Genomic DNA, 12,101 nt, shown 5'->3' on the forward strand with positions numbered 1-12,101 from the left:
TTATGAAAATTACTATAAGTTGTCTATATATATGGATAGGTACGAACGATAAATACAAAAGCATGAAGTTTTAATTAAGGTCGGTTATATCGGTTGAGGTTGAGACATAATTTACAGGTGAACAGATTTGACTAATCTTATCTGAAACAGTTCGAATTTATCGTTTTACTTATTTTACGTACAGGTGTAGTTTCGGTGGGTTCGGCTGATCTTTCATTTTGTTGACTTGACATCTAGAGTAAAAGCAAATGGCAAAACATCAATATTGTAGAATACATTTTTAAACAAAACATAAAAATAACATTTCAAAAACAAAATATAAATTGTAACAATTTAGTTCGGCACAAAAATGTGCACTTGTGAATGACACCCATTTTCAAACTTAGGATCCTTTCTTAAGCACTCTGATCACTTATTAGTATCTTTTCCTTTTTTACCTGCATTCCTGTGTTATTTGTAAGATTTAATCGTGATTAGAATTTTTGAATTATATTAAGTCGTGTCTAACTATTTTTGAGTGGCTTATTAGTAGTGTAATTTAATGTACGTTCCAAACTGTTCTTTTCTTTACAAGCAACCGCAAGCTTTGGTTTATGTTTAATTGAGTTATCTTTTAATTCAAATAAACCTTAAAATCAATCTTATATGCATAGAGATCTGAATAACGGCCCCCCCAGACTGCCGATAGTTTAGTCGGGCCACTAAACCTGTTTGGTTGGTGAACAGGGCGCAGATTATCCAACAGCCGGCCGACTATTCTCGAACTAGTTTGTAACTGACTGTTGAAGCGTTCGCACTTTTCGACGGAACTTTCTACAATCAACACGACGCCAAATCACAGAGTGAACTAAACTATCGGCTGAATAAACAATCATCGTGTATGCGCCAATACTGATTAAACAGTCGGCCAATAGTTGGCCGACAGATTAGTTTACATGTAATCAGGTATCAAACAATCAATAAAAAAATCAAACTTTTTTATCGGCCGATACTGAATCGCTGTAGTGTGCACATATGCATTCCTCTCCATACTGATTAAAAAGCCGACCAAAATATCGGCCGATAAAAAGTCTGCAGTCTGCGTGGGCCCTTAATAGCCAGGAGAGAAAATTGTGGGATTTTAATGCTCAAAGGAATAAAAGAATACAATTTTATTTGAGGCAAACTATTCCGTGAGTTTTTTTTTAAATCTTCAAAATTGAAGAAGCGCTGATATGGCAGTGAATGTCATATCCACGAGAAAAAGTAATAGTCGATCAGACTACGACGCGACCGCGACGTTTGGAGAGTACGTCGGGCGCGATACTATTTCCCAATTCAATGAATTTAATACTTTTTTCTTCACTTAACCGGTATAAGATGGTGCTTTGTCATATTGTAGGATATTTCTTCCATGTCTTTGGGCTCATTTCAATCGTTTTTTGATCAACGCATGATTTAAGTTGATAATTTGTTCTGGGTAACGATCCGTATTCACCGCCTGACCAGGTTTTAATAACTGAAAGTTCACTACACCGCAATGGTCTCACCCAAAACTGAGCATTGCCTTGCAATTAATCTTTGGATTCGGCGACGAAACAATGTGTCACATGTTCTAATCACTGAAGAAGTTTTAAGTTGGAATACAAAAAAGCAATTCGACACACTCACTATGACAAAAATTTAACTTAAGTATGATATCAATAAAACAAATATGATACAGATATAATTATAGAAATGCATACATATCACAATAGACATCTACTGAATATTCTGTAGACCACGGTTCTTAATCAACTTCATGGGATATCAGACCATGTCTGAATTTTTCGACATTAAGGTTTTAGGATATTACTCATTACTGCCATAATGAGGAAGATTATCTAAATAATTTCTCATGAGATTATACTCCCTTTTAAGGAAATAAAGAAAACACCTTTTAAACTAATGCATACTTGTTAGTAAGAACCTACCACGTTTCCAGGTATTCTCTTGGATCTGGTTACGAAGATGATGTAACGCTACCAGCGACAGGAAAATTCCTAACCAGTGTAACAACAGAACAATTGAATCAAGCCTTATGTAGGATTTGCAATTGGGCAAAAAACTACGGATTATCTATTAACTCCCTTAAAACATACCTAGTACGCTTTAGAAATAAGAGGAAAATTCCCAATTATGTTGTATTTAATATAAAGGGTACTAAACTGAAATTATCATATCAACCTAAACCTGCAAGTAATCCTAGATAAAGATCTAAATTGAATCGCAAATATACTATAGATTTTAAAAGGCTCAGATAGCATTCTGCTCATGCAATAGGATCTTTAGCAGAAACTTAGGACCTGAACTTTATTACTCAATGAATTATTTATTTTCTGCACTATTTCATTTAATATTTTGTGTAAAAGGGTTCATTGTCAAATTGGATGAGAAATAAGGAATATTTCTCTACAATACAACAATTTGTAGACAATAATGTTTTTAATAGTATTTGTACAATGAACTGAAGGTAGAGGCTAGTGAAGTAAAGTTCCAAGTTTGAAGGTTATGACAGTTGAAAAACTAAGTGGTTGCCTTGGTCAAAATGTACGTTCATAGAATGCAGTTGACTGCAAATTAAGTCCCTGATGTTGTCTGAACCTACCCATTTTTAAGTCAACTTTCCAATAAAGTTGTCTTAATTGGAAGGCAATTTTTTGTCAGCTGGCCAATTAGAAGCTAGAAACTTGCCTTACTTTCAAGTCCCTTATGTCGTCTGAACCTGTCCAATGTTCTATCAAAAATTGCCCGACTTGTTTGAATTTTTAAATAACTGTACGATTGTCCAATAATTGAATATTGGAAGATGTTCTTTCCAAACAACATCATCCAACTTTTAATTGACAAATAGTTTCTGAGCAGAAAACAACAACAAAAGTTTACAGAATTTTAAAAGAATTTGAAAATTACGAAAATCGAAAGAAATACTAGAGGCGTACAATATATTCTCGGTATTGGGGTGAAGTTGTGGTAACATATATAAATTGACTTGTTTATCAAGTAATACTATTATTTTAGTGCATTCATGTAAAATTTCATATAATTATTTATTTATTTTTATTTTATAATATGACCCTTAAGCAAACAAGAGTGCATGCAGTGGCATAAAAAAGGAACAGACCCCCTAAGAAGTTCAAAGTCACTCCGTCTGCCGGGAAGCTCATGGCCACAGTTTTTTATGACTCAAAGGGAATCTCGCTCATTGAGTACAAACGAAAAGGTGAAACCATCAACGCCACATCCTACGCTTTCACTTTGCATATTTTGCGGGAAGAAATTAAAAAGAAAAGACGGGGTAAATTCACAGCGAGTATGTTGGTTCTTCATGACAACGCTCCTGTTCACACAGTCCTAGTTTCCAAGGCTGCTGCACGAGATTGTGGTTTCGAATCCAACACCCACCCTATAGTTAGACCTTGACCCTTGTCTGGACCGAATAAGCTCTAACCAGCATATCTTCTAATAAAGAGCAAAAATACATCTTGAGAAATGAAGCAACGCACCTTCTAGAGAAGATGAGTGGTCTCAAAACCGCTTTGTTTGCAACATTTTGGATCGATATCTTGGACCGACTCAACGCTATACATAAGATGCTGCAAGGCCTGAAAATGATTGTCGAATCGGAAATACGTGCACTAGAATCATTGAAATCATTGGTGGAATCCAAACGAAATGATTTTGATAAGTACGAGCAAGCAGCCAAAAAAATATCCCATACTGATGAATATGCACAATTGCACAATCACGCACCCGCACTAGAAATGTGAGGTTGAATCCACTAGATTACGGAAAAGCACAAGACGCAAATCTGTCACCCAAGGAAAAATACAAAGTATCCGCCTTCATACGAGTGATTGACCAGCCATCCGTTTATCTTGCTGAAAATTTGCACGCTGCAGCAGAGGCATTGGTAAAAATGCATCCGGATTGGTGAAAGTGTATCCGGATGATTTAGAACCTAGTCTTGGTAATGAGTTGGTTCAATTTGTTTCTTTGATTGACTCAAACAAAAACGAAAAGGACTATGGAACAAATCAATCGCCGTTACTATTTTACTACCAAATTATCGAAAATCAAAATTTCAGAGCTACATTCCGAAACCTTGAAATTACATTAAGAATGTATTTGAATTTGATGGTAACAAATTGCACTAGAGAGCACTCATTTTCATAAATGAAAATTATTAAAAAATAGGCTTTGAACCACGATGGGACAAAACCGTCTATCGAAGCTGAGCATTGAAAGCGATTTACTCCGAGAATTGGATTTCAACGAAATCATCAACGATTTTTCGGCGAAAAAACTCGAAAAGTTCTGTTCATTAACCCTATTTCCGTTTATATTTATATGTTTCTTTCAATACTAAAGGAATCTAATTGGTTTCACAAGAAATTATTTATTGAAAAACTCTGTTGTGTATGAAACAGTCCTTTACTAACTGTACAATCACTATGCATACAGTGGCGAGCACACGTGGATACATAATTCTAAAATTTTACTTTGGGATACCACTAAATGCGCAAAAATATAATTATCACGGTCATTCTCTATTGTGATTAGTTCTGTATATTCCTTAGAAACTATAAAAATAAATCCAAATCCAATGGAGCGGATGATGATAACCACGCAAGTAATAACGTCAAAAGAAGCTGAAACAGCTTTAAACAAAGCCGTAAGTGAGTGGACAGCACGAAGAGCACTTCGGAGAATCGGCTTGACACCGGCCGTTAAGCAAAAAAAGCCAGCTTTTTCAGCAACAAATGTTTCAGTGCGCCTAAAGTTTTTCCGAGAACACAAAAATTGGACCGCAGATGACTGGAAACTGGACTGGTTATTTGGTCTGATGAAACCAAAATTAACCGTTTCCAGTCAGATGGTAAGGAGTATTACTGGCACCGACCATACGAAAAATTACAAAAATACCATGTTAAGGTGACAATGAAACACGGAGTAGGTAATTTAATGGTATTGGGTTGTTTCACTTGGTGGAATGTAGAACCATTAGTTAAATATAGTGGAGTTATGCGAAAGGAAGATTATCTTTACATTTTAGAAGAGAATCTGCCAGACTTTGAGGAGGAAAGCGCATACCCAGAAGAAGAATTCGTGTTAATACTATGCAGTGGCCAGCACAAAGTCCAGACCTGAATCCAATTGAAAACTTGTGGGCTCTTTTGAAAAAGCGACTTGCACGGTACGATAACCTGCCAAAAACTTGTATATGGAATAAAAAACATTTAATTGAAATAACAGTTGGCGACGAGGATGGGATACGAACCGAAGCCGGCAAAGCATAAACAAAAATGGTTTACTTAAAATAATTTGTAGCGAGGGGCTTCCGCTCCTTTATTGCCCCGAGGCCTCTGGACCTCTGGATACCACCCTGCCCATAGTGATTATTTCCTGTTTCCGGATTTTAAAACATGTCTTCGTGGAAAAAGATTTTCGTACGATGAAGAACTCAAGTCGGCAATAAATGGGTATTTTGCAGAGAAAGACGAAATTTATTTGGTTGAGGGTTTAAATAAGCTTATCTCAAGATGTAACAAAACAAACAATTTAAATTGAATTAGCATTTTATTTCAAATCGATATCGAGAATATATTCGAAGTCCCTCGTAAGAAGTCACCGTTTGGCAAATTCTTGAAAAAAAAAAAAACGCTACAGAAAAAAAGTTGAAATGAATAAGACGAATGAACAAATTTTACAAGATAGTCGTTAATGCCCGCTTTATTATTGTTTCACTTTTCTCTATATTTTATGTTTTTGTAATGCTTTTGCATGACCTATTGTTTTCAATCCTAAACTCAATTTTCATATTCCCGATTATCAGTCGAGAAAATTGTCTTAAAATTTTGTTGTTTTCTAAAGTCTTCCAACCGTGTTAACAGACAATTTTTAATTGAAAGATCAATGCTGTCGGTCGCCAATTGTCATGATTGTCTTCCAAAAACTTGTCTTATACTTGAATAAAATCAAGCAATCGTATAAACGGACATTTTTCACTTTAAAGTAAAATTGGCAATTGACAACTGGTTTGATTCTATTGGAAGACTTTTTAAAGCTCGGCAAACATTTTAAGATCTTACAATCGCGTGCACTTAGCTTTACTAAAAACATTTGGGATATTGGAATAAAAAAAAATACACTTGTAAATTTGTATTCTTGCAACAGAATTTGTATATCGTTTCATATATTCTTAAGTTATAATTTGAGGATAAAATAAAAATAATTTCAAAATTAATAGTGAGATAAGAAGCTTTGAAAAGAGAATACCCCAAATGTTGTTTGTTAGCTTTAGACTTTGATAAATAGTAACCGAGTCTTCAACAACGAAGAAATACCAAAGAATTTCAAAGAGTCATCCATTTTAGCGATCTATAAAAAAAGGAGATCCTAATCTCCCCGAAAACTACAAAGGTATCTCCGTTCTCAATTCATTACAAAAACTATTTACTCAGATACTATATCTTAGACTTGTACCTTGGGTTGAAACAAACAACAAAATAAGCTGTTTTCAGGCTGGATTTCGAGCCAACCTGTCTACAGTTGATCAAATTTTTACTTTTTCTGATGATTTCTAACTAATGTCGCTAAACCTTTTTTGGATAAGAAAACTAATATCTATGCTTTTTTGTAGATTTTAAAGCTGCCTTTGATAATATAAATAGAAAACTATTACTTTTCAAACTAGCAGGTGTTGGATTATCAACAAAATGTTTAAGAATATATGAGAAAGTTCTTTCAAATAAAACAGCGGTAGTTTCTAATGGTAGAACCTCTTCGCAGCAATTTAAGACAGAAGTGGGTGCCCCGCAAGGTTGCATTTTGAGTCCTTTGCTCTTCTTACTTTTTATCAACGACATTGGAGACAGTGTTCTAGGGGGTGTATATTATGGTGAGTTGTTTATTAGGGTACTTTTATATGCGAAAGACCTTGTCATTCTTCCTGATGATCCGGTAATTCTACAACTGCAAATTAACAAACTTAACCCAGTATTGTAAATCTTGGAATCTTCAAACTAATACTTCAAAGTTGAAGACTATGGTTTTTAGATCGCATAATCATAATGTCATAAATGACCGTTCTTGGAACCTTAATGGAATAGAGGTAGTTAAAAAATTTAAATACTTAGGTTTTACAATAACACAAAATTTAAACATCGGACCTCATATAAAAGATAACACATCAGTTGCGAAATCAGCCATTAACTGCATTTGGTCAAGTTTTTTTTAATAACAAATGTATCGAACCGATCGATGGTAAAATTTAAAGTATTTGATGCAACAATTAAAAGTTCACTCTGTTACACTAATGAAGCATGTGAAGACTTTGAAGTTATGGAGAGATATTTCTTTAAACGTGTATTTAAGGTCCATTTAAACACACCTATGTCGAATCTGGACTACCTCTAATCTTCTTAAAAAACCTTAAGGCAAATGCGGACTATATTGTCAAAGTTTTAAAGAGATGTGATAATAATCTTCAATAAAAAGGACTCATGATTGCACTTCAGCATTGTTACACGCCGGCCGTTCAAACATTGGCAAGAATTGGCTGCTAAAAGTAATACAACATTGAATTTAGCCTTGAATAACTTTGGTTCATGGAAGGATGAACTCTATGACTGCATTTCAGCAATTGACGAAAAAATATTTCAAAATTCTCTGAACCGTGCTAAAGAGTCCATGTCAAGAACGATGTACAGCAAACTGAATCACTGTTTGGCTGAATCTAATTATTTTCGAAAAGAAAGAAAGAAATCTAGAGCTAAATTACAGACCTGATAGGGTTCCAGCATCATGGATGTCCGATCTTTCCTAGGAGCCAGAATCGACTCGGACTACTGCCTCGTTGTAGCCATGGTAGCACTTCGGGTTTCCAGACCCAAGACAAAACAGGGAGGTGCTGGGAGAAGGTACAACGTCGAACGGCTACAATCGCCAGAGATCGCCAAATCTTTTTCCGACCGAGTTACAAGTAACCTCTCTCGAAGTTCTCTGCCGCCAAAACAATGTATCGAAAACCAGTGGCACCATTGCCAAGATGTAATCAGAGAAACCGCCTCTGATGTGCTGGGTTTCAAGCAACCACCACCAAGGAACCCCTGGTTTGATGAGGAATGTCGGCAGCAAATGCAGCGAAACAACAGGCACGCAAAGCGGCGCTGCATAAAAGGACGAGAGCTGCTCGTGACCTCTATGAGCAAAAGAAGCGAGAGGAACGCCAATTTCTCTGAAGGAAAAAGAGAGGGCATGAGAAGCGTGCGGTCGAAGATGTTGAGAGGTTTATAAGCAGGAATGAAGTTTTATGAACAGGTGAAACAAAATTCACAAGTACGTAAACCTAGTACCGAAGGCTGCAAAGACGAAAGTGAAAACGTCATAGTGGAACCGCAGTCAATGCTGAGGATATGGAAGGACCACTTCTGCAGACTGTATACGAACGACGACGAACTGAATTCCGCTGTCAGACAGGATGATCCATTATATATAGACGACGAAAGACAACAATCCCGTCCTCCCGACTTAGACGAAGTAAAGATTGCCATATCTAAGCTGAAGTCTAATAAAGCCGCTGGAGCAGATGGCTTGAATGCCGAGCTCTTTAAAGCAGCTAGAGATAAGTTGGTTAGGAGCATGCACCAACTTATCTGTAAGATATGGTCGGAAAAAAACATGCCCGATGAATAAAACCTCAGTATTGTTTGCCCGATCCTGAAAAAAGGAGACCATCTAAATTGCACCAACTATAGAGGAATCAGTCTACTTAACACCGCCTATAAAATCTTCTCTGCCGTATTATGTGAACTTCTAAAGCCCAGCCCATCGTCAACAACTTAATAGGTCCTTTTCAGTGTGGTTTTAGACCTGGAAAGTCCACAGTCAATCATATATTCACATTACGGCAGATTCTGGAAAAAAAAACTCAAGAACACCAAATCGACAACCACCATCTTTTCATCGATTTCAAGGCCGCATATGACAGCATCTACAGGGACGAGCTGTATAAACCATGTTTAGTTTTGGAATCCGTGCCGAAATCGTTCATTTGTGCAGGATGATCTGATCACGGAAAATTCACGCTGCTCCATAAAGGTTGGACCCAACTTAACAGAACCTTTCGAAGTCAAAAAAGGTTTTAAACAAGGCTTGAGAGAATAGAGCGGAGCTCACACGTCGACACTAGAGGGACTATCTTTCAAAAGTCGGTCCACAATTACTAGGATATGCTGATGACATTGACATGATCGGAAGAACTCAGCGTGATATCAATGGGGCTTTTGTGAGTATTGAGGCAGAGGCGGCAAAAATGGGTTTAACGGTTAATGAGGCAAAACAAAGTACATGCTGTCGTCGAGAAAGGACATACAACACCGATGTCTTGGTCAAAACGTCACCATCTACAGACGTAACTTTGAGGTAGTCAAGGATTTCGTCTACCTAGGCTCCGCTGTAAACGCAGAAAACAACACCAGCGCTGAGATCAAACGCAGAATAACTCTTGCTAACCGCTGTTTCTTTGGACTAAGAAAGCAATTGAGTAGTAAAGTCCTCTCTCGAGGGACCAAAGTGTTGCTATATAAGACCCTTATCATCCCCGTCCTGCTATACGGTGCAGAAGCATGGACCATGACAAAAGCGGATGAAAGCACCTTGGGTCGCTTCGAGAGAAAAGTTCTTCGTGTGATCTACGGTCCCGTATGCATCGAAGGGGAGTGGAGGAGAAGATGGAACGACGAGCTTTACAGCGACGTAGACTTAGCCAGAAGGGTAAAAATCCAACAACTAAGATGGCTGGGTCACGCAGAGAGCATGGAAACCAATGCTCCGACCCGGAAAGTCTTCGAATCCACACATACAGGACAGCGCAGTAGAGGAAGACCGCGGATCAGGTGGCGCGCACAAGTGGAAGGTGACCTCAACCAACTTGAAGCGCGAAACTGGAGACATCTAGCTAGGGACTGAGCTAGATGGAGAAGTTTTTTGGGTGAGGCCCAAGTTCACACAGGACGGTAGCGCTACCTTAAGTAAGTAAGTATAAATTATAAAAATATTCTACACTATTTATAAATGTAAATTTGAATGTAATAATTTTAGATATAATCGGCAGACGGCTCTTAAGCCATGCTCGTAACCTTTTATATTAAAACATTTGTACTTTATATGTTGAAAAAATAAAGATAATAATAATAACTTTAACTTCTAACTATAGCCTTTGCTATAGCTCGATCTTTGTTTTATTTTGAAATTGATGTTAATTATTTATTCAGATTCCCAGCCATGTGATTTCATGCTATTCGTTCATTTTTAAAAAGTGGGATAAAAATATTTAAAAAAAACATACTAAAGTTTCAAAAAAAGCATTGTGCAAATTTTAAGAATTTAAAAAATGTATGTTCAAGAAAAAATAGAAAAAAACATGTGTAAGTTGTATCTTACATTTAAACGCTGCGATTTAGACCAACTATCCTTTTTACTGGCATTGGTTGTGCGTGTGTTTATTGACAGTTGTCGATTATTCATGGTACCGTTCTCGAGTGTTCCAAAAGCACTTAACGGTTTAGTTACACTCTATGTTATTTATATAATATGTGGTTTATTATTACAGAATAAAATGTTTCAATTTAGTGTTTAAATTGTTTTTGGTGTAATGTATTATTTTTTTAAAATTTTGTGTGATATTTTTGTTTTGTTTTTTTGCGAAGTAAGACGTGAAGCAGCAATAAAAAGAATGAAAAGCAATTGAACTTTTGTTAGTTAAAATAATTTAAAAAATATTTTAACAAAGAAAATCAAAACTAGTGTAAAAGGAAGATGTAGTTAGGTTACATTTCAAATTAATGGAACAATAATATTGTATTAGTATTTGATTATATTTATATATAGTTTTTTGTATCTTTTTTGTTTTGTTTGTTTAAAGAAAGTTGTTTTGGAAAATATGAAACAAAGAAAAAGAAAAACTTTACATACGAAATATTGAACATTTGACTTACCCTCCTTTCGATGAGATTTTTTGAAGTTAGCGCCAATACATAGTAAGAGAAAAGCATTGAAAATGGACTTATAAAAGAGTCCAACTTAAACCATGTATCGTAAAATATAAGTCGAATATCTTTGCTGCAACTCGACGTAATAAGAGGTTCCAGTCCAACTAGTCTATAAGTTAATAAGATAATATAGATTATAGAATTTTTTAATGAACATTTTTTAAGAATTAAATTGTACAGTGTATCAAAATAAAACTCGTACAAAACATAAGTTTTTGTGAAAACAAGGAAAAAAGTATTATGTTTAATCAGCCATTCGTGCAGTTCTTCAGAAAAACTAAAGAAAATCAAGTGTCGAAATGGCGATATGCGAAATTTAGGAACAATGCGTTTAAAGAATTGAAGGACCATGCAAGAAATCGGTGTATTAGTAAATTGCCATCACTCAAAGGTTCAATTCATCTCTCTGAGATGAAGCAATATGAAAGCCTTTGATATGGTAGATCACAATATTCTTTTGAACAAATGATATTATGCGGGTTTCCGTGGATTTATATATGAGTGGTTTCCATCTTATCTGAAAAACAGGGCACAAGGTTATCAATATTGGTATTCCTCAGGGATCTGTTCTTGGTCCCATCTTTTTTCTAATATATCTTAATTCTGTTTTTGAACAACCTTTTGTTGGTGAAGCAAGGGCGTTTGCAGATGATTTGGCAATTACATACAGATCCTTTAGTTTATTGAACCTAGAGGCTGATTCAAATCATAATGTGCACTTATTGAGAGTTTGGTTTGATGCAAACAAACTTTTTGTAAGCAACAAAACTAAACTTATGTTTTTTTCCCTTAGCTCTAACGTGACTCCAGACTCATCGAACTGTGCACGGTATAATTTACACTTGAGTTCCTTTCAAAATTCGTATCACTATTTTAATGCTAATGTTTCTTGCGTCACCAACTGCTTTCAAATTGAAAACGTTAACTATTTTAAATACTTGGGTGTTCTCATCAATAGAAATTTGGGCTGGTCTGAGCATATTTTAGGGCTTAAACAATATTTCGTTTCAACAATCTGTTATTTTTATT

General features: G+C 35.8%; 1 protein-coding gene across 13 annotated transcripts in view; it reads right to left on the minus strand.

The window, feature by feature from the left end:
- Positions 1-12,101, minus strand: part of LOC129952624 (piezo-type mechanosensitive ion channel component) — a 141,134-nt gene that overhangs the window by 82,118 nt on the left and 46,915 nt on the right. For 10 of the 13 annotated variants that reach the window (XM_056065344.1, XM_056065347.1, XM_056065351.1 and 7 more), the window contains 3 exons: positions 11,019-11,181; positions 10,465-10,596; positions 183-233 (listed from right to left, as the gene is read on the minus strand). In XM_056065344.1, the coding sequence (XP_055921319.1) occupies positions 183-233; positions 10,465-10,596; positions 11,019-11,181 (346 nt within the window). The remainder of the gene's footprint in view (positions 1-182; positions 234-10,464; positions 10,597-11,018; positions 11,182-12,101) is intronic. The other 3 variants (XM_056065349.1, XM_056065346.1, XM_056065353.1) reach the window with 3 other exon arrangements.

The sequence above is a fragment of the Eupeodes corollae genome, chromosome 3 (assembly GCF_945859685.1).
Source record: "Eupeodes corollae chromosome 3, idEupCoro1.1, whole genome shotgun sequence".
Lineage (NCBI taxonomy): Eukaryota > Metazoa > Arthropoda > Insecta > Diptera > Syrphidae > Eupeodes > Eupeodes corollae.